The sequence below is a fragment of the Macaca nemestrina genome, chromosome 7 (genome assembly GCF_043159975.1).
Source record: "Macaca nemestrina isolate mMacNem1 chromosome 7, mMacNem.hap1, whole genome shotgun sequence".
Taxonomy (NCBI): Eukaryota; Metazoa; Chordata; class Mammalia; order Primates; family Cercopithecidae; genus Macaca; species Macaca nemestrina.
In genome coordinates this window covers 105,056,789-105,079,258 of record NC_092131.1, presented here as the reverse complement: position 1 = coordinate 105,079,258, position 22,470 = coordinate 105,056,789, and the positions used below count along the sequence as shown (strand labels likewise).

The 22,470-nt window shown below is 36.6% G+C and overlaps 1 protein-coding gene across 7 annotated transcripts in view; it reads left to right on the top strand.

Annotated features, from left to right (window-relative positions):
* LOC105488361 (AGBL carboxypeptidase 1) overlaps positions 1-22,470 on the top strand; it is a 958,121-nt gene that overhangs the window by 607,874 nt on the left and 327,777 nt on the right. For all 7 annotated transcript variants that reach the window (XM_071100734.1, XM_071100736.1, XM_071100739.1 and 4 more), the window contains one exon: positions 13,490-13,653. In XM_071100734.1, coding sequence (XP_070956835.1) covers positions 13,490-13,653 — 164 coding nt within the window. The remainder of the gene's footprint in view (positions 1-13,489; positions 13,654-22,470) is intronic.

The following is a 22,470-nucleotide window of genomic DNA, read 5'->3' as shown; positions in this document are numbered from 1 at the left end:
TGCATTCTTGTGTGCATGCTCGTGTTTCAAAAGGTAACATATACACGTCTCATCCTCTCTTCAAATCTACTTGCACTTTGGTAGGTGACATTTGCTTAAAAACAGAGTAAAGTTTTAGAAACAATCTTTTTTCCCTTAAAGTTAATTGTATTACTAATCCAATATAGTCAATACATGTTTTTTTTTTACTGATTTTTTAAGTTCAAACATTTTAAAATTAACCATTATTTTTTAATTTACTTGTAGACTCAATATGAGTTTTATACAGCAATCTCATTGCTTTTAAGACCTGAATTATTATTTTCTCTGCATTTGGTCAGGCCTCATTTACTGAACTGAATATAGAATTGTTATATGCTTTTGGTCAGATATTATCTTTTAGATCATAACAGCAAATTCTAGCCATACATAAATCTGCAGACTCTAATGCGTATTAGCCTCTCTTCCTGTTTATATTTGTTTGTTCTGAGTCTCTCCTTCTCCAAATTATTCAGTCAAGCAAAACTTGAAGGAAAATAATAATAGTATCAATGAAGGAGAGTTTTAGTGACTAAAAATGCTCAGAACTTGAATGCCTACAGGAGCCAAGCAGGTAATGTAAATTCAGGGACTGAGAAAGTGTAAAACAGTATGTACTTAACTGCTTATGTTGCTACACCTACTTAGCTCTTTCACCTTTAAGACACTGTGCAGGGACAAGCAAGCAAAAGATGTCTGTAAGTATACACGTCCCAAAGTCCTAATGCAGAGAAGCTTCAGACATTAAAGGCAAATCCTATTTTAGTGTATGTTTTACCTTGGGGATAAGATCCTTGGGCATAAGATCCTTGGGGATTGACATTTCTTATTCCCGTCAATGATCCTTTAAATGTCCACCCTGGACGCTAAAATGACACCCTGTACCAAACACTGTGCTAGAGATGTAGAAATAAAGGCAGTTGTTAGACTGGAGGCAGGCACATGCATCACCCTCAAGAATTGGGACCATGCTTTTTTTCCCAACTCCTAAAACAGAGTCATGTACGTAGTAAGAGCTAATTCAATGGCCATTAAATGAACGAATGAACAATGGGCTCTCATAATTGTTTACTGGAGATAATGATGCTAACCCAGTCCTAGACTGGGTTAGCGTCATTATCTCCAGCAAATAATTATAAGAACACTGTAATTCTTCATGAAGCCAAGGACACCTCTTAAAAAGATACCCATGCACAAATGTACATGCAATAATAGGAGAATTACCGACATCCATGGACCCTCATTGGTCAGTGAAACCCAGTTAAAAGCCTTTTTGCTACAGCAAGCAAACAGAGAAACTGGAGGTAGAGAGCTGAGAGATGGTTCTAAGTGTGGTGACCATGCTAAGATCTCATCCAGGTACAGGGCTCCATACCAAGTTACTCTCGTGGCTCTGAGAATGCCACATTACTTCATCTCATGTTCTGCCCAATTTATCTGACTAGTCAAATGAATCATTTTGGGGACAATTTCTCTATTCTCTGCTCTAATCTCTAAATTTTCTTTCTTCAATTCAACTTCCACTTTCCATATAAATTATGTATAATGGGAATACTAATCTTTTATCTTACCTCATTCAACAACTTCAATTATGTAGAGGAATAAAAGCTCTGGCTTCCCTTGAATGTCAGTTCTGAATACTTGGCCTTTCTGTGTTTTATCCACATCAAATGACCAGGTAAAATTGGAGAAAAATAAAGATTTCAGCTGAAAAAAACAGAAGCAAAACTAAGCAAAGATGAGTGGCATTTATATATCCATATAAATGTGTGCGCACACACACACACACATATTTGTGATCTGTGCAGATTCTGCTATGCCTCTGTGTGTAATATTACATATTGCATAGGGAAAAAGTGTCTGAAAAAATTCACTTTTATGGAGCATTTACTCTGTGCCTCCATGCAAGGCATGTGCACTTTATATCTCATTTAATCTTTATAGAAGCACTCAAGCAGTAGATAATATTTTCCCATTTTTAAGAAGAGGACATTGAGCTTAAAGAGCTTATGTAACTCGAAAGTGGTCATTTGGACAGAAAGTTGGAATTTAGATCCCGGAGAGCTGACTACCAAAATACTCCCTTTTTGCTACTTAGAGAGATCTTATTGGGGAGTGTATTTCGGAGCAGTGCTACTCAAAGTATCTGGTCTATGAGCTGTTGATTCATTGGCTGCTGCAATGATACAAGGAGCTTGTACTCACGATCCCAGTGCCGTCTTCATTGACAAAATCAGCTGAACTAAAAACAGATACTTAGTTACATGATTGATTTATATTCTGGCTTAGGCTTCTTATTTTATCACAAATAAAAGTTCATAACTATTTCATAGGCAACTGCTAATCTGCAGACCACACTTTGTGTAGCCCTGAACTTGACTATTATGGTCCTCTTACCCAACAAAAACTACTAGCCATTCAGCATGACCAGTGAAGATACGCCTAGTGGACCACTCTCTTGGCAGACACCATATGGAAGATTAGGGAGGTACAGCTTCATATTAATATTATTTCACCGTTTTGAAAATAGTTTTGATTTGTGTCTTATCCCCATCATCTTCCAAGAATACTGGATGGACTTGAATGAGCTGCTGTAGGGCTTGGAGGTCTAAGTAAAGGTTAGGATTGATATTCCACTGGTTTTAACTGGCGTGACTATACCAATTGATAGTGCATTACAAGACTTCCACACCTGTGGGTTAATGGCGCCTGCTCGCACCCACCAAGCGAATCCCCTACCCACTACTTCACTATCCTGTTCTTCCCCACACTTCTTCCATGATCCCCCAGGACTTTATTGAGATTCAGAAACTGAAGGGTTAAAGCCAAACAAAGCAGAACTCAGCTCCATTGCTGTGTCCAGCTTCTGTTCTAATTGGTCGTTGTCCTTTTCATTTGAGTTTCTCAAAATGATGTATGTAACCATGGGGACAGCAGCACCTTTCTCCTTCCCTCAATCTGTGGTCTTAGAAGGAAAGTGCAAAATTAGGTCTGAGAGAACCCATAGAGACCCAGGTTTAGAGAGATTACTCCTGCTAGTCACCACACAAGGTAGCTGCAGGTAGGTTTCAGAAGCCAGGGTGTGGAGCTCAGAGAGCAAAGGGCCAAAGAAGATGAGTACAGGGGACAGTGGTCACCACAGTGAAGGGGAGGGAGGCAGGCTGTTGCTGCACAATACTGGGCTTGTGCATGTCTCTGGTGCCATATTGAGTTTTTTAGTGAAGACATGAGAAAAGAGAGAGGGAATCTGGAACTTAGGGGGAACATAATTTATAAGAAAAGCTGGTCTCCAGATCTGCAAAAGCTCTTGGTAAACAAATACATGAAGTGTAAAGCCTCTATTGAAATGGACAATTTAATAGAGTCAGGGGACTATTTCTGTCACTCTGGCTCTAGTGCTACTTAATTACATAACTTTTTAAATGCAGTTTATGCATCTAAAAAACAGAGTTTGGCTTGATCAGACTCTAGGCTATCTAATGATACAGTCTCTGATTCACATTTACCCTCTATATGCATCCTCAAGAAAGACATGGAAATGTAATCACAGAGGGTCTAGTGGTCTGCTCTGGTCATTCATGGTGTAGGGACAATTTCACCAATAAAAGACCCAAAGGAAAGTCCAGCATAGAAATGAAGGACACGTTTGAAGTCTAGCCCACACCTTCAGCCCTGCTATGCCAGTGAATATATGGCCTTTTTTGCAGTTACTAAGGAAACAATTGTCAGTAATGGATTAGGAAACCTGGGCTGAAAGGACACACACAGAGGGGGCTTTGTGCGGAGGAGCCCATCAGATGAAATCTGGCAGAGACACCAACATGCTTAGTGATTGATCCAGTCCTCAGCATGAAAGCATTAGAGTCCATTTGATCAGGTCGATAAGTGGAGAAGCCACAGAGCCCATCCGCCAGTCCTCATGCTTTCTTCTCTGCTACCTATTAGAGTTCACAGATCTGCATGGCCGGATTGACTCAGTTTTAACATCTCTGTTGGGTGCATGTCGAGGCAGGGGATATACACACTTAATTCAAGTTCAGAGCCTCTCCAAACCTGTTTAAAACTCCAAAAGTCACTGTCTTTCAACTCATGCTGGCTCTTTGTAAAGGTTCTGAGAATGTTTGGAGGGACAATGCTAAGGAAATAGATGTCTCATTGCTATTTCTTCACTAGACCTTTTCATTGGGTGTTTACCTCCCCTGCCAAGTAGACACAAGCCTAATGACCCCAAAAAAGTTAAGGGGAATCTAGGTGATACCAGGTAGTTCATGGGAAGGAAAAAGTAGGAACCTTAGAAACCTTAGAAACTAGATAGGCCTAACCAGCTTATTCCTTTGCCTTTTGTTATTGAGCATTTAAATTAAAATATTAAATTTAAATTTAATGATTTATAAAAGTTAATTTTAAATTTAATTTTATTTATAGATTTAAAATCACATATTACATAAAATAACATCTTAATTCAGATATACTTCTTTCAGGCTTGCATGCATTGCCGAAGGAAAGAATGACTAGCAAAAGCAATTATGTAATTTGTGGATTTAAAAAAAATAAGGAAAATGCACAAAGAAAATATTTAAATCATGCCACCTCATCATGCATTTCTAACCAGTTAACATTTTTGTACCCATATATCATTTTAAAAATTTAAAGTAAAATTTGGATAATAAAGAATATAGCACACTATAGTCAATTGTAATTTACATTATGATTATATCCCTATGACGTTGCCAATTTGAAATACATTATGATGTCAATATTTCCACAGTGTGAATTCACTCAAGTTTATCTGACTAGTAATAGACCGGTGCACATTTTGGATTTTCTCTGTTGCTCATTTTGCGATTATTTCCTTAATATTAATTTCTGAAATTTGTACTGTTAACTCCAAGAGTTTAAACACTATTAAGGCTTTTGAAATACACTTCCAAATTTTCCTTGGAACGAATGCGGTGGTATGTGCTTTTGCCAATGCTAGAATGTAACAGTGACTGTTTCTAGTCCATTTCCAGCAGATGATTATGATTTGAGGCTGAAGGTAACCTGAGACGAGAAGAGAATCATAGTATTTTATTGTCACATTAATTTACATTTTATATCAAAGCAAATTCACATTTTTTTCTCTATTGGAATTATGTTTATTTTGTTGTTTCCATTTTAGTTTAGTTTGTGGTATTTCAGGCTATTTAGATATAATCAAATGTTATATATCCAATCATTAATATTTTCCTTTATGATTTCTTCCTTTGAAAATATGCACTGAAAAACCTTCTCCTGGTTTGGAGATGACAAAACATTAATATATTCTATTCCTTTTTATCATTAAATTCTTTGATCATTTAACTCTTTAATCAAAATAATTATTTTTTTATATTTGGGGTAAGATTTTTCGCTCAAATATTACAAACTGCTTTTGAGTTTTTATCTTTATTGTAGTCCTTTTCCTGGTACCTGAAGGGCTCCTTTGTCAACTGCAAACCTTTATTTATCCCAAGATTTTTGTGCTTTTTGTATTCTTCCTTTGATCTGCCTGCCATGTTTTATATCAATACCAAAACATTTCATCATCATCGCGTACAACAGCTTTTTCTTATCTGTAAGAGAAAACCCTCGTTAATAGTTTTTACTTTTTATTCTGGGATATTCTTGCCATGTATTCTTCCAGAGGGTAATTTGTTTTCCAAGTCTGAAAATCCCCAGTGGCATTCTGATTTCTTATGCTTTGATAGACTAATAGGGGGAGAATTCATATTGCATGGTCCTGGGCCTTGCTTTCCCAGAATTTATTTAGATGTTCCTTGCTGTCTCTTTGTCCTAGGATTTATCACATAACTCTTGGGATATTTATTAGTAATTTCATTCTCAGGTATTTTATAGTTCTGTGACTATTGTGAATGGAATTTTTATCATACTTAATAATTTATTTTGCTGGTTTAAACAAAGAAAATGGATTTTTGTATATTTGTAACCTATTTACTCAACTGTGGCCTTATCTCTAATAAATTTTGTCTTTCAGTTGATTTATTTGGTTTGTTTTAGGATATAATCAGTCTTCAAATAAAGATAATATGATTCTTCTTTTCTAATATGTATGACTCATTTTTTCTTATCTTATTGAATTGTGTGGGTCTTGCCAAATATAGTAAATAACAGTGGTGAAAGCAGGCCATAGTTTTGGTGATAGTTTTAACAAGGACTGTGTTAATGTCAAGTACGATTTTGACAATTGGTTTTATGTAAGCATTTGCTGCTGTTATTGATAATAATAAGTACTTATATAATATGCAATGGGCCAACTACTGATCTCAACTTATATATTAATTCATGGAATTATCTCAGCAACTCCATGAATTAGATATTATTATGATTATTGTAATTATTATTTCCATTATATAGAGAAAACCGAAGCACCAAAAAGTCAAAGGGCTTCCCCAGGACCCTGCAGTTAGAAGTGGAAGCACGAGGACTGTAACCCCAGCGATATGGGTCTTGGGGCCTGTGTTTACACACACCATGCCAGGCTATCTTCTCAGGTTTACAAAGAATCCTGGTGGGCTCATATGAGATGACTTGTTTCAGACATAGATGCATCCATCTAGAAGTTCCTGCTATTTTCTTCTGTTCTCTGCCCTTTATCTTGATATGTTTGGTATGTTAACATCTATACTAGCAGATTTCCTAATGATACCATCATCATCATCATGCCATTCTTAGAAAAATACTCTCTAAATCATGTATATTTTTTATATATTATATTTCTGAACATAAATTACTTTTTTTAAATTGAGATATCTATGTATCTATGTATCTATATATCTTTCTATGTATCTATCTATGAGGTTGGCTTGCTGCCCTGTTTATATATTAGTAATACAATAATCATTTTTTGGTATTAGGATTATGTTAATATTTTAAAACAAATTATGAAACTTTTTTTTGTTTATGATGTGGTTTGCATTCAATGTTTCCCCTTCTCTAGGTTTGTCTTCCTGAGGCTCCTACCCATAACATTTTGAGGTACAATACTTTCTCTTCAAAATTATATGTATCTTGCTCCACTGTCTTAGGTATTAGTAGTATGAATAAATATTAGATTGTTTAATTTTAGTTATTTATAAGGATCTTGATCCTTTTTTCTTTCTTTTCTTTAATCATATTTCAAATACTTGGAGACCCTGTTTGATATGTAAACTCAGATATGTTTTGTACCGTAGGTGAGTACTCTCTTCCTTCTCCTCAACCTCCTTTCCTTCCTTTTCTTTCTTCTTGGCTTCTGCTATGACTACCATACTATCTGAGTTTTAAATTCCGAATGGGAGCATATCGCTTTTTCCTAATCTCTTCTAAAATTCCTATTTATATATTTAGCTCATCATTTTTATCTAATCTGTTGTGTTAGTCAGTTTTGCATTGCTATAAAGGAATACCTGAGAGTGAGTAATTTATTTAAAAAAGAGGTTTATTTGGCTTACAGTTCTGCAGGCTGTACAAGCATGGTCACAGCATCTGCTCAGCTTCTGGTGAGGCCTCAGGGAGCTTTTCCTCATGGCAGATGTGAAGGGGGAGCAGGCATGTCACATGGTGAGAACAGGAGCAAGAGAGAGAGGAGCAGGTGCCAGGCACTTAAAACAACCAGCTCTTGCCTGAACTAAAAATTCACTCGTTCCCATGGGGAGGGTACCAAGCCATCCATGAGGGATTCAACCCCATGACCCAAACACCTCCCACCAGGCCCCACCTCCAACATTGGGGATCATATTTCAACATGAGATTTGGAAGGGACAAATATCCAACTCATATCATCTACCTTTGAGATATTGGAAAACTTCTTGAAGTTGTCTTCTCTGTAATAGATTTTATTTTCTACATTGAACAGTCTAACTCATGATTTTGGCCTTCAATTTAGGGATTGAATTTTCATCTCAATAGTGCTGTCACTTCTAATTGCTTATTGTTTCCTTTTTGTGCCTTTTAATGTACTTTCACCAATGCAATATACTCGTTTCTTTTAGAAAATATAAACAAGAGATTTCCCAGATTTTTATCATTTCTGGCAGTAAATCTATTTCACAAAAAGACATTTGTTTGGTATCTTCAGAGTGGACCCCTTTTATTTGCAATATTTCTTCATAGATTTAACATCTTTTCTCTGTGCATGTTTACAGAGGATGTTCAATGATGCTCTGTTTTATAAAAAGTGATTACCAGAGGTTGTTGTAAGACTTTGGGGGCAGATACTAAACCTTATTCACTTATAACTTGGATTTCGTAACAAAGGCAGAGACCCATGCAAGGTTTGAGGATTGATTTGGGACCGTCACACAAAGCCAGGACCTCCAGAGATGACAACTGTGGTCAATGAATTAGTAAAACTGCAATCTGCAAAGGGATAATGTGGGCGTATTTGACTTTCTTGGCCATGGCTTTGGGTAGAGCAGTAAAAACGGGCAAAGTCTTCATTCATAATTTCTAAACACAGCCCTCCTTCAAGCAGATTTGGAATCATAATTCACATGTCCCTGTAGCCCAACAGGCCTCAAGCCAAAAATGCTGTCTGTAGTGGTTTTTGATTGGCAGTGTCCTCAAGTACTTAGGGGAGAAAAACAAAAGTTCCAGATGAAGAAAAGAGCACTAACACCAATCTACAAAAACAGACTTTAATATTAAAAAAAAATACGTTTAGAATTTTAAAAATTATAAAATAATTGAGAAAACAGGCCTATACTATTGACACTCAACAGAAAAATCAAACTAATGAATGATGCCCATCAACACTGCATATGCAGGAATAATCAGTTATGGTAATATAAAATAACCACGGTTATATGTTTTTTAGAAATGGTTTTGAGATGAATGAGTTTACAAGTAGATTCAATCTAGTTGAAGAAAGAATTATTAATATGGAACAAAAATATGAGAAAAATCAGAATTTACTACAGTGAAACAAAGAAATAGAAAATAAGAAAGTAAGGTTAAAAGATGTGGAGGACAAAGGGAAAATAGAAAACATACATTGAATATTAATTTATATTTGATTTCCTTGACAGAGATAAGGGAGAGGCAATATTCAAAAAGATCATGGATGACATTTTTCTAGAATTATTGAAACATACTAATTATCCTATCAATAAATCCCAAATAAAAGAAATGAAAATAAATTTAAATCTACTTCAGAAAATCCAAGATAAAGAGAAGATTTTACAAACTGCTAACCTGAATTCCATCATTCATTTGTATGCATATATAATCTTCAAAACATTTTTTCCAGGTTGCAATAATTTCTTAAAGTATTCTTTAAAATTTCTGAACTATGTGGATATTTTCTTGATGATATTATAGAGCCTCTTCTCCTGGAAATGTTTACGTTTTCTTGGCAAACTATAGCAATAAAGTCTGAAAGTGTGGGTGGAGGGGAGTGGGGTCTGAGGATCATCACCTCTGCTTTCATTGCCAAACCTTTGGCAAAAATTGTATGACTGCCTGCTTTGTACCTTGACTTTATTCAACTTTATTTAAATCATAAGCATTTTACATATTCTAAATGGTTATTATAATTATCATTTTAATAGCTTCCCTATAGTCCATCAAATTTATTCCATTACAATTTCCTTAGTCATTACTCCCCTATTAGACACTTATGGTTTTATTTCCCTCAAATTTGGATTATTATATATAATACTGTCATAATATACATTTTTATGCCTATAGCTTCCCTTTTATTTTGGTTCAGTTTATTAGGAAGGGTTCCCTGAAGTGACATTACCATGTCAAATGTTACGGGGCCACTGCCCTGAAGGTCTCAATCAATTTACACTTCCACCAGGTATTTTGATATGTGCCAGTTTCAGCATGAGAGTCAGCACTAAGTATTATTAGGTTTAAAATATATGCTGGGTGCGGTGGCTCATGCCTGTAATCCCAGTACTTTGGGAGGCTGAGGTGGGTGGATCACTTGAGGTCAGGAGTTTGAGACCAGTCTGGCCAACATGGTGAAACCCTGTCTCTACTCAAAATACAAAAATTAGCTGGGCGTAGTGGCGGGCATCTGTAATCACAGCCACACGGGAGGCTGAGGCAGGAGAATTGCTTGAACCCAGGAGGCAGAGGTTGCAGTGAGCCGAGATCATGCCACTGCACTCCAGCCTGGGCAACGAGCGAAACTCAGACACACACACACACACACGCACTATATAGCAAGCTTATATAATATAGTAAGAGAATATTGTATATATATTATATATGTAATAGTCTATCAATTTGCAGAGTGTAGAAGGCATTTTTATTTAAATAATGAAATGGAACATTTTCCCACATTTGCTTAGTTTTTTCTCTTTTGCACACCAATTATCAGTATTTGTGCTATTTAAACATCTTTTTTGGACCTGATGTTTGTCTTACAGATATCTGACATAACTATTCTTCTTTTGTGGTGAGTTATCAAGAAAAGCTGTTAAAAAACAGAGAGAGGGTTGTGCTGGTTAGCCTTGCTTACTAACACTGTGCAGAGATAGGGACCTATATGCCATGAACCTTCTACCTTTCCCTCAAATTTATTTTTGTGCAAAATAAAACCTTGTTTAAGTCACTATAGTCAGACTTTGTTTTATCATCTGTGGAAAAAATTTCTAATTAAGACATCTGAGCTGGGTGAGAAGGGAATTGGATCTCTATTTTATTTATACTCACTTTTAAACATACCCAGAGCCAGTTTTATTCATCAACTTTCTACTGTGAACCTATGATAACTGACCAAAGTGGAGGTCAAAATTTCTAAATTTTATTTACCTGTTTCCCAGTTTATATCCAGAGATATGAGTAAGTCTCCTGGAGTCAAAATAAAATCAATTTTATTTTTAATGCTCACAACATTTGACAATGGGAGAGCAAGATTTAAAGGCACTCACGTGCCCAAACCCAGAGAAGTCAAGTTCTACTTGACAGATACAATATGCATCTGAGAGATAAAAATCCATCCATGCCTCTCCACGTACATTCATTTAGAGTCGTTATTTATCCATTTATCACATACTGAGGATATGACATTTGACAGGTGTGTGCTCCATGCCAGGGATGTAAAGGAAGAAACATACTCCTCAGTCTTTGCCTTTGAAAAGCTCTCTTCCACACCAGTGATGGGGTGTGAGGGGAGGTCATCTACATAAACAAATATATTTAGCCCAGGAGTTCAAGGATGCAGTGAGCTGTGATAGCGCCACTGCACTCCAGCTTGGGTGACAGAGCGAGACCCTTTCTCTAAAACAAAACAAATCAAAAACAAATACAATACTCAAATATGTTTTATACCATGTGAGAGTAAAAAGAAAAAAATAGAGTAGTAAAGAGAGATTAATAGTGAAGTGCAAAATGGAATATAAGGGCCTTGCCCAAGTCTCCACAGCCAATAAAGTGGTACAAGTTCCTTTAATCAAGGTCTTCTGGGCTACTTGTTACAATGGCAACCATGACCTGAAATATGTGGGCCATCATCTGGGGCATCAAATTTTTTCACATTATAAAATACTATCATTTTAGTTGTTATTGTATAGAAGTTGTCTGGTATGACGAACTCTCCCTAACCTACCAGTATGGCATACACTCTGAGGTTTATTTTCCCGAAGGACTCCTTCTTTTAACCTCTACAGAGCACCTGTTATGTGTCTGCTGGAGGCTGGGGTTGCAAATGTGTCTGTGAGTGCTCCTGCCCCTGAGGGCCAGAGTCTTACTCTCACAAAGGAGAGTCTTCCTCGCCTCTCCTTTGCCATCTGTGAGGTGGCTGACTGAGCAGGAGGGTGTGACCTTCACTTTCTTCCAACCAAGCCAGCCATTCTAGAATTTTATAAAAGTAACCTGGAAAAAGGGGTGGGGAAAGAATCAGACCTTGGAGCTGTAGAAAAGAGACTGAGATTTCTCTCTCTTTAAAAAGTGATGTTTTCTATTGACTTAAGAAAAAAAACAACTTGTTCAACATCTGTCTTTCCCTTCTGGCTGCTGTCGCTTAAGGAGGAACTGACTTCCCTTAACTCCGAAGTAATGTCTCCTTTCTTTAGGAAAACAGGTGTCAAAACATGCAGCGAATCAAATTTTCAAACAGCTGAAATAAATTTGAGGATTTTCTACCTTTTTAGTGCTTTTAGCCAGGAATTCTTTTGTGAGGTTTACAATTTCCCAATTTGGAATTTTGTTTCTTCTTGGGGTGCTTTTGAGCAATCCTTTTGCATTCTTATTGCTCCATTCCTGTCCTCCATAATAAATCATTATTATTTGGATGTGAAAATCTATTTGCAAAAAAATGATTCACTATCGATTACTTTTTATTTAGGTCAAATGTACTTTATAAACAGGAAGGCCTCAGGACCACACTGAATTCTGTTGTATTAAATATCTTTATAGGAAGAGAGAAAGATAAATTGAGCTAATTTTGATCAATATTGTGACTGTGAAATATTCCTTATCACCAGATGCCTAGGTATGAAAGGGAGAATTATGATTCCATTTTACAGATGAGAAAATCAAGGCAAATAGCGTTCACTGAGCCCAAGCCCCCACAGTTAGAAACTAGTGAAACTAGGATTCACACTTAAGTCTGATCTAACTTCAAAAACCACACACTTTCTAGCTCACCACAATGGAGTCTCTTATAGTCGCTACACAGCTTTTTATGTTGAGTAGTCAGGCCTGAATTTATTTGTTAGCCTCTGGTGCTTACTAGATGCTAGGCCTTGGATAAGTTAGTTGTATTGATAAGTCTGCATCTCCTTATCTGTGGAATGGAAAAAAGAACAATCTCTACCTCATAGGGCTTTGGTAAGGATCCACTGAGTTAATGCAAATCAAAAAGCACAGAAGGTTATCTGGCATGCAGTAAGTGATCAATTAAGTTTTGTCAATTGTTATTATTATCTGTTTCTTCATGAATTATACTATAGAGTACATGTCATGATTTTGCTTTCATGGATATCTGAGTACAGCTGAATAGGGGGTTCTAAATGAATGCTGTTTTTTTTTTTTTTAAAGTTTCAGTGTTCAGTATTTATATATGAAAGATTTCCCCTACTCTTCTCCATTGGCTGATAAATTCAGAGGAAGGAAAAGGCATCTCTTAGTAAGATTGTTTATGAACTTTTTTTTCAGCAGTGAAAAACCGTTGTAAAAATACAGATAAAAGCATTGCTGCTTTGACCATGGTGTGGGAAGGGGACAGACTCCTGGATCTCCATGCACCCCACTTCCCTTTATAATCCCTACCAGCTCATTATTGTCATGGGGGTATTTCTGGGGAGCCCTGGATGTTGACATCACCACCAATCCACAATGCACACAACAGAACACAATGGACAGCGACTGACAAATATAATTAATTCTCACTGTCTGAAAAAGGCCTGTGTGTAGGAGTCCTTCTTCCCAATCTTCATGTGTCTCCACTCAGCTCCCATTATACATTGTCATGGTTAATGCTTTGTTTAACTTGCAGGGTCTACAGTTTGGTACCAGAGAACTGGAGGAGATGGGAGCCATGTTCTGCTTGGGCCTCCTCATCCTGGAGCTCAAATCTGCCAGCTGCAGCCATCAGCTCCTGGCTCGAGCTGCAACCCTGCTGAGTGCTGAGGAGGAGGCTCTGGACCAGCACCTCCAGCGGTAAGATGCTCCCAAGGGCTCAGAGAAATTTGGACCTTGGTGGTTCCATTGCTGAATATCTCAGTAATGAAAGTCGAGTGGACCTAGGGGTCTTTACACAGACAAAATACGGGAGAACTGCCAAGTGAAGGTAGGTGCAGTTAGGCCCTATTGGATGACCCAAACCAGGGACATATCATTTCCTACTGATGATAAAGAGGATGCTGCCTGTTCATACACATATATGCAAATCTAAAACTATATGTATTTATACATATTTCTAGGTAATGCATTTTACTTATGATAAAGAAGATGTGGCTTGGTGACACACATGGATATCTACATACACTTATATTTTCCAGTTCTGTGTTTATATGTATACAGTTAACATTTTTGAGCCATTACTCAGAAAACAACAATGGCAATCTCATTGGCAATATCTAGGCACTTGGAGACAAGAAATGCTTTACTCTCTTGCCATTCTCAAACACCATAGTTCCTTCTTGGAAGATGAAGGGAACCACTTGAAGATGATTAATGCATTGGCTCAGAGAACCAGACTCCCAGCCACAGCAGGGAAAGGCTGGATCTCTGAGAATCGTGGGGATTGTTAATGAGCCAAGGGAAGGAGAACCGTTATCCAAATGAGCCCTTTTGATGCTCTTTCCTGTTGAGAAATATTTTAGATTTGACCAAAACAAATTCAGGGGGCAAGAGGGGAAGAAATAATGGGCATATGAGAGGAGAGAGGATGGAGGGGAGTCCAAGAAGCCAAAGGCAGCTAAGTCATTGCCCACACTTTGAGTGTCAGAATGGATGGGAAAATTGAGCTGCTGGGAAAGTGTTTCCTGGTAAATGAGGAGGCATCTGGTCATGCACTTCACATCCAAAGGTAGAGAGAAAGCCATTCATCCTGGGACCATCTTATTTCTAGCTCATTTTCATGAATTTTCCTCCTGTTCCTGTTGGGCAGCTGTTGCAGTGTGACTTCTTCCCCAATGGCCAGTGAAGCCTAGAAAGATGTAGCAGTATGCCTTAATACTGCTTTGGAAGGCTCTGGTTTTCTGAGACTTGATTATCTAAATGAAGTAATTAACTTGCTCACCACACTGGGCTATAGACCATAGACTACAGAAACTTAAATTTAAGTGCAGGGCTCTTTCCTCCATAGAGCTGCTGCTGCTGATTTCTTTTGGCATCACAACCGCTTCTGCCTGCCCTGGCCCCTTCAACACCCCTCAGTGTCTGAAGGCTTCGTGTGTTTGGTATCATTGTGGTGTTTTCAGACTCTCCCTCTGACAGCAAGCACTTCCACCTGCCAGCATATATATTTCAACTTGTCTTTTCATCTTTTCCTTTACTAAGCTATCTTGGGTGTAGGCATGCCTGGATTTTTTTTCCTTCTTTCCCTTTTTCCCCCTCTCTCCTCTGCTGCTCATTCAGGGAAGATTGAGCAGAACTGGCATTGCTTGCTTTCGTCAAATTGATTGTGCCCATCTGTTTGATCCAATGCAGTGAGGATTAGTTGCCTGCAAACTGGAACAAAAAGAAATCTATCAAAGAAATGCCTTTTCTAATTCAAGTCTAAAGAATTTGATGTCAGGCTTCAAATACAATGGCTGCTATATAGGTTATTATAAGGAGATAGTATTATTTGCCCCTACCTTTCCACACCATTTCACACAACTATTAGTTTTTCAATTGCATCCTGACCAAGGGGATTGAAGCTAGAGGTCCTTCCATGACCTCTGACCTTTCCTAGGCTGGTGCAGCTCCTTAAGGGCAGGATACCTGAAAACAGGATGTGATTAATATGTCTACTTTGAATAGATTTGAATTAAGTTTGGCAGACATGGAGTTTGGTGGAGATCAGCAGGAGGGAAACTACCTATTTCACCCAGACATTTGTATGGTAATATATTTTCCTATTTGTTACGAAGCAGTTGACCACACAGATTGTGATTCTTGCCAAAAGGACCTGAAAACTACATGGTTGTGAGGGAGATCACCCTGAGCATTTCTTGACCCCCAAAACATTCCAGCCGATAAGCTTATGGTCACAAAAAGATGACAGAGAGAACATTTATAAAATCTACTGGTTTCAAACCATCAATAGGTTTTTTGAGAACCATTTGATTAGTTTCTGAAGAATAAAGTTAAATCCTGAGATGTAATAATCAGCAGAGTGAAACCTAGAACTTTTGTTGGTGTCAGGATTCTTATTGTAATACAAAGAGTGTAACCAATGTTTGTCAACACAAATCTGTGTATGTTTTAAAGAGGAGACCTCTACCACCCTCCTCCCCTCCTGCCTCTTCCTTGGATATAACAGGGTTTCCAGCATCCCACAAGAAGATTTGTGTTGTTGTTGCATGGAAGGAATTATGAATAACAAGGTGGGTGAGGGGGCTCTTCTCCAAAGATCTGCCCTAAAGAAATACAAGAATGGCTGTGTGCCATGGCTCATACCTGTAATTCCAGCACTTTGGGCCTAGGCGGGCAGATCACGAGGTCAGAAGTTCGAGACCATCCTGACCAACATGGCGAAACCCTGTCTTGAACCCAGGAGGTGGAGGTTGCAGTGAGCCAAGATCGTGCCACTGCACTCCAGCCTGGGTGACAGAGGGACACTCTGTCTCAAAAAAAAAAAAAAAAAAAAAATGCAAGGATGTGGTACTGCATCCTCTCCTAGGCACACAGACAGCATTAACTCCTGGGGAGTGATCAGCCAGGAAGACAAAGTGTGGCTGCACACTGTGGACATCGTGTTTTCTGACAATAGGTTTCATGCTTCATTTACCATAAAAACAATTAGAGTGTAGTCAATATCCACAGAGCAACTCACCATTTTTCAAGAGCAGAAGAGCAGAGATAGCGGATGTTTGCCTGGTGACTGACGCTTAAAATGAAGTACATGCATGCTTTGTTATGTGTTTCCTTTTGCAGTCGTCTTCTTCCCAGTTGCTCATTTCAGAAATGTCTGCATACTCATGAAAGCATCTTTTGATCTTTCCTTTCCTTTTGCTTTCTCCTTCCTCTCAATCTTATCCCTGGAAATAATTGTGTGTGCACTGCAGGAATGCTAAGCTTCTTCTTCAGGAGGAGCCGTTTATCCATTGTGACAGGTCTTTTGCAAAGTCATTTAAGTTTTGCCGAGTCAGCCACTGTTCTTCTCGATTTGTATCCCTCCATTGCCTCTTGCTCTTCTCAGCCGAGCCCCCCACCCTCCATTTGTCCCTCCACTAATAACAAGAGAAAGCTAAAGCTCAGAGCTTCAGAGCTGTGCCTCAGCAATGGCTCAATACCTCTCATGTTCTCCGAAATTATAGTCCTGTTGCTTTAGCCTGGGCTCACCTTAGTATCTACATAAACTAGGTTTGTTTGACGGGATAACACTAAAAGAATAAAAATTCTACATAGATCTTAGAAAAAAATGTTTAATAATTTAAAAAGCGCTTGATTTTCATTTGTAAAAGTATGATTTCGTTCTTTAGAATGAGAAAATGAAATTAGGAAGGCAGACAAAAGCGCCCCTATCCCTGTCTCATCATCCTGATAACTACTGTCAACATTTTGGTGAAGTATCTTAAATTATTTTTCTCGTTTTTAACTTAGTTTATTGTTTTAAATTGACAGATAAAATTGTATGTGTTTATTGTGTACCATATGATGCCTTGCAGCACATATACATTGTAGAATGGCTAATTCTAGTAATTAACCTATGTATCACCCCACAAAGTTATCATTTTTGTGGTGGGAACATTTAACATCCACTCTTCTGTCATTTCTCAAGAATATAATATATTGTCATTAACTACATTCATCATGCTGACAATAAATTATTTGAACTTATTCATAGGTTATATTTTTTACCTATAGATAAATAGACATACAGTACTGTCAAAAACAATGTACTATAGTTCTTCTTTTTGCAGCTTTATAAACACTGGTTGTTTCTATATTAAAACCTTTGCCATTTTTAGGAGAAAATGGGGTGCTGTTTTAATTTAGAATTTGCTGTTTTCTGATGCAAATAAAAATCCTTCTATATCATGAGTATTCTGTTTTATAAATTTCCTAATCATGTCTTTGTGCATTATTCTGTTAACCATTCCTTTTTTTAAAGAAGTTATATTTACATTTAATTTTAATTTTTGTGTTAAAGGTACTCAACTTCTGTTTGTCTTGTATGCTGCAAATATTTTCCCCAAATTGTCATTTACCTTTCACATTTTTTATATGGTTTATTGACATTGAATGTTTTTGCTTTCAAGTAATTATGTTTATCAATTCTTTTCTTTGCTTCTGTTGCCTTGGATAAACCTATCTACCTCAGTTTAATAACAGATAAATTCACACCCACTGTTTATCTGTTATTGAACCAAGGTAGGCAGATAGTTTTATAGTGAGTATATTTACATATTATAATTTCTTTTACATTTTTACTATTGAATCATTTTGTATTTTTAAATAATCCACCTTTTATTACTGATGAGTAATGCCAGTTTATTACATAGTATATACACATGCATGTACCTGGGTATATTTTTTGGATTTATATTCTGTTCCATTAGTCTGTCTGCCAAGAGCACATAGTTTTTAATACTGTAGCTTTGTAATCTAAATGTATGATGTTGCAAACACCACCTCATTAGTATTTGTTTAAAAATGTGTTTTGCTACATTCCCTTCTTTATTTTCACGGATGCACTCTATAATGAGTTGTTAGCTGCCACTGGGATTTTAACTCAGGCAATATTAAAATTACAGATTTTTTGGTTTATGGACTGCTTGTCTATGTTACTTTTATAAAATCTGATATTTTTATTCACTTATTCAGATCTGCTTTGATGTTCATCAGTAAAGTATTGTAGGGATTCTTTTCGTATCCTTTTCATGTAGTTCCTGAATATATCATCAAAACTTTTCATTTCAATATTTAAAAAAGTTTTGTTAATCTAAAAAGTGTATTTTTCACTACATTGCTTCTAAGTGCTTGTTTTAGTTATATAGGAAATTTCTGGGTTATTTATATATTTATTTGCAACTTCAATGAACTCTCTAGTTATACCTAAAAGTATTTCCATGGATTTTTCTGTTTGTCTGGATAGAAAACAGTATCATTTATAAATTTTGACCATCAGCTTTGTTACTTCTTTTTCTTATCTTATGATCTTGGCTAGAGTTTTGAGACCAGTGTTTAAGGCTGAGGATTTTATGAGCATCCTCACCATAAACCTAACTTCAAAATGAGAATGACTCTAAGCACTTAAGAATTAAGTGAAATGGCTCTTGGTTTGATATTAATAGTTGATATCTTCTTCATTATTACTATTTTTTCTTGGCTTATTAATTTAACAAAGTCCAGACTGGATGATTACTTTTATCAAAAACTTCCTTAGTATCTAGAAAAATAACTATTTACTTGAATTAATAAAATCTTATAGATTTTCTAATATTCAGCTACTTTACATTTCTAAGGAAAATGTATTTGGCTGTGATCTAAAATATTATTTTAATGTAGACAGTGATGTTACGTACTGTGAACTCAGGAGCTTTGTGCCTATATTTGTGAATGAGTGAAGTCTGTACTTGGTCTCTATTGTTCTATGACCTGGAGCACTTTAAATGTCCTAGGATACATCTGCACCTTGAGCATGTACATACTGCTTATAAAATCATCTGTGTTCTATTTATTTGAAACAAAAATATAATTTTTCCAATGTTAATTTTCCCAAATAAGAATTACCTATGGCATTTAAATTGTCTTATAATCATGTTCAGATCATTTTAAAATTCAACTTTGTGTTTAATTACTTGCATTGCTCATCTCTACCCATTCTATGCAATCATGTCCTCATTCTTTTTTCTCAATGTTGATTCATCTTACATTTTTCAGAGAACACCTTAAAAATAGTTTTTCTTTTTTAAAATGTAAATCAATGGAGTTTTTTGCATATTAATATATATGTGAATATCTTTCTCTTCCCTTTGCCTAGGAATTCTACATTCCCTGCCTAGAGATTTTATGGGTAACACATTAAAACAGTGTAGACATGTCCAAATTTATTCTGGTGTGTAATCTTATGGTAGCCAGCCTAATTTTTCTTTCTTTCTATGTACCCTGTTTTTTCTTTTTCTTTTTCTTTTCTTTCTTTTTTTTTGGAGGGGGTGATGGGTGTATCTCTCCGTCCCCTAGACTGGAGTGCAGTGGGGCAGCCTCAGCTCACTGCAACCTCCACCTCCTGGGTACAAGGGATTCTCTTGCCTTAGCCTCTTGAGTAGCTGGGATTACAAGTGCCTGCCATCATGTCTGGCTAATTTTTATATTTTTAGTAGAGACGGGTTTTCACCATGTTGGCCAGGCTGGTTTTGAACTCCTGACCTCAAGTGATCCACCCACTTCAGCCTCCCAAAGTGCTGGGATTACAGGCGTGAGCCACTGCACCTGGCCGCACCCTGTCTGTTCGACCTTCATAGTTGTAGTAGTTTCTCTTTGTTCCCTAACACAAAGATTATTTTTCTACTACATCAAAAATATTTCCTTTTTCCTCCCTTCTTTCTTTTTTCTTGTGTGTGTGGTTTAGTTCCTTTTAATTGATTTTGAATTATGGACATTCTATTCCCTTGAAACATGTCTCAATAATAAAGGATCAGTGATGCCACCCGACGTCTTCATTATCTTCCTCTGAAGTGTTTGATATCTGTTTTCTAACCTCTTATCTGTTATCTCTTCTTCTTTAATCCTTTTTACCTCCTTGCCCCAATTCATCAAATTCTGGAAGTTTGTCTCAAGTTTGCCCTCACACATTCAATTTTCTGCAGCATAGACTCTCTATTCTTTGCTGATAACATATTTTAATTTTGGTGAATTTACATTTGGGTTTCATTGCACCCATTCCTCATCTTTCATGAGTTTCCTTTTATTCATGTTTGTACTATTGCCAGCTCACTTTCCATTTGGATCAGTTATCTCTTCATTTATCGTCCCATAGATTCCTTTTTGAAAAACAACTTTCCAGATACCTTCATACAGGCTCCATGATGCTTGTTTCTGTGTCCTATGGCTAGTCATTCCCCTGAAGTGCACCACTGCCAAGCTTCTGGAAAGGCATTGGCCTCCTTGTACTTTTGCAGGATGTTTCACCACCTCTGGGTTGTGCTTCTTACCTGTTCCTGCTCTTCCAACTTCTTTTCCTCATTTTTTTGTTTATTTATTTTGAATCATGAGAGCTCTGCCATGACTTACAATTATTCAATAATGAAGAGTTTATATGTTCTTTAAACCCTTTTGTGGTCTAGCTGGATGTAGAGAGGTCCTCTTGTTTTAATAGAAAGTAACCTTATTTAGGTGGTGCTTTCTCTTCAGTAATTCATGGTATTTTGGCTTTTATTTGAAAGTACAAGGTTGGGGTGATTGTGTTGGAGAGGTTAAGGAAAGCGGGCATGGAGAAGTGAATGAAGATGGGAAATGCCCTACTAATATCTATGGGCCAAAATGGGAAATTTGGGATTGGAGACAATGGTTCCCATAAAGATCCCATTAGAGTAAAGCAAAGGATGGAGTCTTAGTAGAATCTTTGGTTTCAAGTTAACTTTCTATTTCCATCAATTCCAAATTAATGCTACATGACTATTCTGGTAATAACACTCTTTAATTGTCTGCTGTCATCTTAATTCTATTCAAATTTTAAAAAATTAGCCCATAGTAGGAAATATCTGAGAATATTCTTAGCTTCTTTCTATAGTTGCAGGCAAATAAATGCTACATGCAGGGAAATGCTGGGATGGAACTCCACCTGGGAGTCATTATAGGTTATGAGTATCACGTCCTGCTTTAAAACATTAAATGGCTCCCTAACTGATCAAGGCAAATGAACTGATTGGCCAGAAGAAGTGCTAATTTTAGGCTGGGAAAACAATAGCAAAAACAAAACAAGCAAACAAACGAAAACCTTCTTTCATTAGCTGTTAAAGAAAAGCAAAATCAAATATATTTTGGTATGATTTTATGCTGATTCTTCTATAATAGATAAATTAAAATAGTGAAAACCCAGTGTTCATGTGTCTGTGAAGAAAGAGGTTTAGTAATATCGTGCAGCTATTGGTAAATTGGTTTACTTTTCTCTGGAGAGCAATTTGGCAGTTCGTAAAAAGGCCCATAAAAATCTCTCATTTGATCCTATGTTTTCAGCTTACAGAATATTACTCAAGACAATAAACATAACAGAAAAGAATATTTAATATGTACATATTTATATAAATAGCACTTATTTCTCCACATAATTTTAAATAACTCAAATTCTTAGCAGTAAAAAAAAAGAACATTATTGATAATTTTCTGGACTACTATACTACCATGTAAATAATAGGTATATCAATTTATACATAAGATAATAAAGCAAACATTTATTAGGGCCTTACCCTGAACCAGATGCTGTGCTAAGCATTTTATAAATATTATCTCACTTAATCCTATAAATAATCCCATCTAGTAGATGCTATCATTAACATTGCCTTTTACAAACAAGGAAATTAAGTTTTATAGAGGCTAAGAAGTTTGCCAAATGTCATGAATATATTTAAGAGACTGTGCTGGCATTTGAATCTACTTTTGACTAACTCCATGGCTCAAGTTCTTATCCTTTATTATATTTAGCCTTTCAAATAATAGATGAAAACCAAAGCAGAATAATTAATGGTGTACGCATGCTGATTATGAGTTCAGCAACATACGACACTGACAGGGGTGGGGGGGCATTAAATGTATAATCTAAACTTAATTTAGTTTTATTAATTTCTTTCTCTTTACGGTTCCTTAAAGTATATGTTGGGTGCA